This window comes from Nicotiana sylvestris, chromosome 10 (genome assembly GCF_000393655.2).
Source record: "Nicotiana sylvestris chromosome 10, ASM39365v2, whole genome shotgun sequence".
Taxonomy (NCBI): Eukaryota; Viridiplantae; Streptophyta; class Magnoliopsida; order Solanales; family Solanaceae; genus Nicotiana; species Nicotiana sylvestris.
The window spans coordinates 148106157-148110596 of record NC_091066.1 but is presented as its reverse complement, the minus strand read 5'-3'; the positions used below and the strand labels follow the sequence as shown (position 1 = coordinate 148110596).

At 45.5% G+C, this 4440-nt stretch overlaps 1 protein-coding gene across 1 annotated transcript; it reads left to right on the top strand.

Annotated features, from left to right (window-relative positions):
• Nucleotides 1–898: 898 nt before the first annotated feature.
• Nucleotides 899–2053, top strand: LOC138880103 (uncharacterized). Its single transcript, XM_070159764.1, has one exon. The coding sequence runs from the start codon at nucleotides 899–901 to the stop codon at nucleotides 2051–2053; it is 1155 nt and encodes a 384-aa protein (XP_070015865.1).
• The last annotated feature ends 2387 nt before the right edge of the window (nucleotides 2054–4440 follow it).

Below are 4440 nucleotides of genomic sequence, written 5' to 3'. Positions count from 1 at the left end.
CATGAAGCTGTTCATGAGGAGTTTGAAGGGTGATGCTTTATCATGGTATATTAGCCAGGATGCAAAGAAATGGACTAGTTGGGTGAACATGGCGTCTGACTTTATGTACCGGTTTAGGTTCAACACTGAGAACGCACCAGATATGTTCTATATCCAGAATCTCAAGAAGAAGCCCACAGAGACCTTTCGCGAATATGCTACTCGTTGGAGGTCAGAAGCTACTAAGGTCAGACCGGCCTTGGAGGAAGAACAAATGAACAGGTTTTCCATCCGTGCTCAGGATCCGCAATACTACGAGAGGCTCATACTGATAGAGGGCCAAAAGTTCTCCGACATCATCAAGTTAGGAGAAAGGATTGAAGAAGGCATCAAAAACGGTATGGTCACTAACCTCGAGGCATTGCAAGCTACCAACAAGGCTTTATAGTCTGGTGGCTCGTCGAAGAAAAAGGATGTAAATTCCGTAATGGTTGCGCAAAGGAACAATTCCCCTATGAAGTACCAAACCTATCCCTCAGCTTCACTCACATATCAACCTACCCTAAACTACCAAGCACCATCACCCACTTACCAAATTCCACCACCTGCTTACCAATCACCTCCACCACCTACGTATCAATCCACTTCACCCAGATATTCTCAACCCGCACTCGTATACCAAGCATACAACTCCCAACCTTCTCACTACCCATCACCTCCTACCCGCCAAAACTTTCCCCGACCTAGACTAAACTTCGACCGTAAACCTCCCAGACAATATACCGCCATAGCCGAGCCAATTGACCAATTATATGAAAAACTCAAAGTAGTCGGTTACGTTACCCCTATTCCAGCCGTAACTCTAGAAAATCCTTCCCAATGGATCAACCCAAACAAGACTTGCGCATACCATTCCGGGATGAAGGGTCATACCATTGACGAGTGTCGCTCGTTGAAAGACAAGATTCAGAACCTGATTGACGACAAGATCATTATAGCAAAGGAGCCCGCTCCTAATGTCCTCAATAACCCCCTGCCTGACCACAAGGGTGGAGGCATCCATATGATCGAGATTGAAGATGATTGGGACCCCAAGGGGTCAATCGGTTTGATAGTTGAAGGAGACGAACCTAAGAAGCCATCAGTTACTCTCAATCCCATTGTTGTTCAGATTCAGCCCTCTAAGGGCGATGTGGTAAATGTGTCCATACCGCTCGAGTTTGAAGCACCTTTCGCAAAGGCGCCAAAACTGATTGAGGTTGAGTTCGGAATTCTAAAGGCGCCTACACCTGTCGAAGTTACTGTGTTACCTCCCAAGGTGCCTATTCCGGTCTCCATGACAGACGTGACCCCGTTCAAGACAAATGCTATACCTTGGAATTACACTACTGAGGCTAGAAGGAAAGGAAAGACATATACCGGGGAAGCAATTGCCGCACAGGGCATGACTAGGACAGGCAGGGTATACACCCCGGAGCACTTGGCTGAGTCTAGCAAGCAAGCCTCCGGGCGGGTTGTTGAAACCGGACCCGATGACCTTTGGAGGAAGGTACAAGACAAAGAGTACTCTGTCGTCGAGCAACTGAACAAAACGCCAGCACAGATTTCTATTCTGGCTCTTCTGCAAAACTCTGAGGCACATAAAAATGCCTTAATGAAAATACTGAGTGAAGCTTATGTTCCCAGCAACATAACAGGAGGCGAAATGGCAAACATGGTGGGGCATGTACTGGAAAGCCACAAGATCACCTTCCACGAGGACGAATTACCACCAGAAGGGCTTGGTCACAACAAAGCATTGCACATCACTGCGCAATGCGAGGATCACTTTATCACCAAGATTTTAGTCGACGGGGGATCCAACCTCAACATTTGTCCATTGATAACTCTCAGGACATTGGGTAAGGGATTGCACGAGGTCAAAGACGGGGCTATCAGTGTCAAAGCTTTTGATGGATCTCAGAGGTCCACCAATGGAGAAATTAGCCTATGCCTACAGATGGGATCCACCTGGTTTGATGTTGAGTTCCAAGTCATTGGCGTACCAGCATCTTACAATTTGTTGCTGGGATGACCCTGGATCCACGCCGTTGGGGCTGTAGCATCAACTTTGCATCAAGATGTAAAATTTGAATAGAATCATCAGGAAGTAATCATTCATGGCGACGGTAGCAACCCTATATACAGTCGCCAAACCATTCCGATGATCGGAGGCAGAAGAAGGATAGGAGGAGAAACGTACCACCACATCGAGCGGGTCAATGCTGTAGACAAAGACAAGTGGTGGGATAACAAAATCAAAAACATCCTGAATTGGAGCGGGTATGAACCCGGAAAAGGACTTGGCAAGAACCTGCAGGGTATCACCAAACCTATCAAGCTGAAGAAGCACGGTACCACTTTTGGCCTAGGGTATGAGTACACTTAGGAGGAGTTCAACCACTTGTCACCTCCATGGCGCGGACCATACTATCCGCTGGAGCACCCTATACCTCAGTTGGAGCAGACTTTTCAGCCAGCCGACACTTTGTACGAATCAGAGGAAGATGAGGCACTAGTAGCAATAAAGAACCTGTTTCTGGAAGATGATATGGATTGTTGTGTTATCTTCGAGGAGGAAGGGGAGGAAGGCCCTTCCATTCAAGCCGTGAACCGAGGGGAAAGCCTCACCAATTGGTCGGTCAGGACCACCAATGTCCGTACATCTTCGGGGTAGCAAGGCTGAACGAGCATCATGCATCGCATCTTTATTTTCTTAATTACTTTTCCTTTCTGCATTGTCTTTACTTTCCAAAAGAGCTCTGATGTCTCGAACGATTATGAATTTCAATCAAAGCATTTCAAATTCATTATATATTGCACTCTTATTACTTTTCTCTATCATTTACTTTATTTTACACACCATTACTCTTACATATCTTGATGATGAACCAACAACTGTGACTTGTAACGAGGCAATGCAACAAACGAATATAGATTCAGAAGAGGATGATATACTAGAAGAGGTTGTCAGAGAGGTCGAAAACTTTGAGAATAGGCCTAAGTCTAATCTAGATGAGACCGAGGTCGTTAATTTGGGTGATACTGAGAATGTCAAGGAAACACGTATTAGCGTGCACTTGTCGCCGTCAGAAAAGAAAGAATACACAGAGTTCTTAAAAGAGTATGAAGACATCTTCTCCTGGTCATATGATGATATGACTGGTCTCAGCATATCCATTGTAGCTCACAAGTTGCCAACACATCCTACATGTCCGCCGGTAAAGCAGAAGCTCAGGAAGTTCAAGCCAGACATGAGTTTGAAGATTAAAGAAGAAGTTACTAAGCAAGTCAAAGCCAGGGTTCTCAGGGTGGTAGAATATCCGACATGGTTAGCCAATATCGTGCCGGTACCAAAGAAGGATGGGAAGGTTAGAGTCTGTGTCGACTACCGGGATCTCAACCGGGGCCAGTCCTAAAGACGACTTTCCTTTGCCGAATATACACATCTTGATCGACAACTGCGCCAAGCATGAGCTGCAGCCATTCATTGATTGTTTCGCTGGGTACCATCAGATATGGATGGATGAAGAAGATGCAGAGAAAACGGCATTTATCACGCCATGAGGGATGTACTTCTATAGAATGATGCCGTTTGGATTGAAAAATGCTGGTGCTACCTACATGAGAGCCATGACTATCATCTTTCATGACATGATACACAAAGAGATCGAGGTGTGTGTGGATGACGTCATCATCAAATTCAGGAAAGCTGCAGATCATATGGAAGACTTGCGAAAGTTCTTCAACAGGTTGAGAAGGTACAATTTGAAACTGAATCCCGCCAAGTGTGCATTCGGGGTTCCTACTGGAAAATTATTGGGTTTTATCGTGACTCGTCGAGGAATAGAATTGGATCCATCAAAGGTCAAAGCTATCCAAGAATTGCCGCCGCCAAAGAACAAGAAGGATGTGATGAGTTTCCTAAGAAGACTCAACTATATCAGCCGGTTCATAGCTCAATCCACGTTCATTTATGAACCTATCTTCAAAATGTTGAAGAAGGATGCTGCTACCAAATGGACTGATGACTATCAGAAAGCTTTTGACAGAATCAAGGAATACCTATCAACGCCACCGGTCTTGGTTCCACCTGAGCCAGGAAGACCCCTATTGCTCTATCTCGCAGTGTTGGATGGAGCATTTGGTTGTGTTTTGGGGCAACATGATGAAACAAGGAGAAAGGAGCAAGCCATCTACTATCTCAGTAATAAGTTCACACCGTACGAGGCCCGGTATTCTTTTTTAGAACGCACTTATTGTGCTCTGACTTGGGTCGCACAGAAGTTGAGGCATTACTTATGTGCTTACACTACTTATCTCATATCCAGAATGGACCCTCTGAAGTATATCTTCCAGAAGCCCATACCCACTAGCAAGCTCGCCAAGTGGCAGATCCTGCCAAGTGAATTCGACATTGTT

Coding starts and splice junctions, on each gene's coding strand:
- LOC138880103 (XM_070159764.1), top strand. CDS start 899: ATGAAGGGTCATACCATTGACGAGTGTCGCTCGTTGAAAGACAAGATT.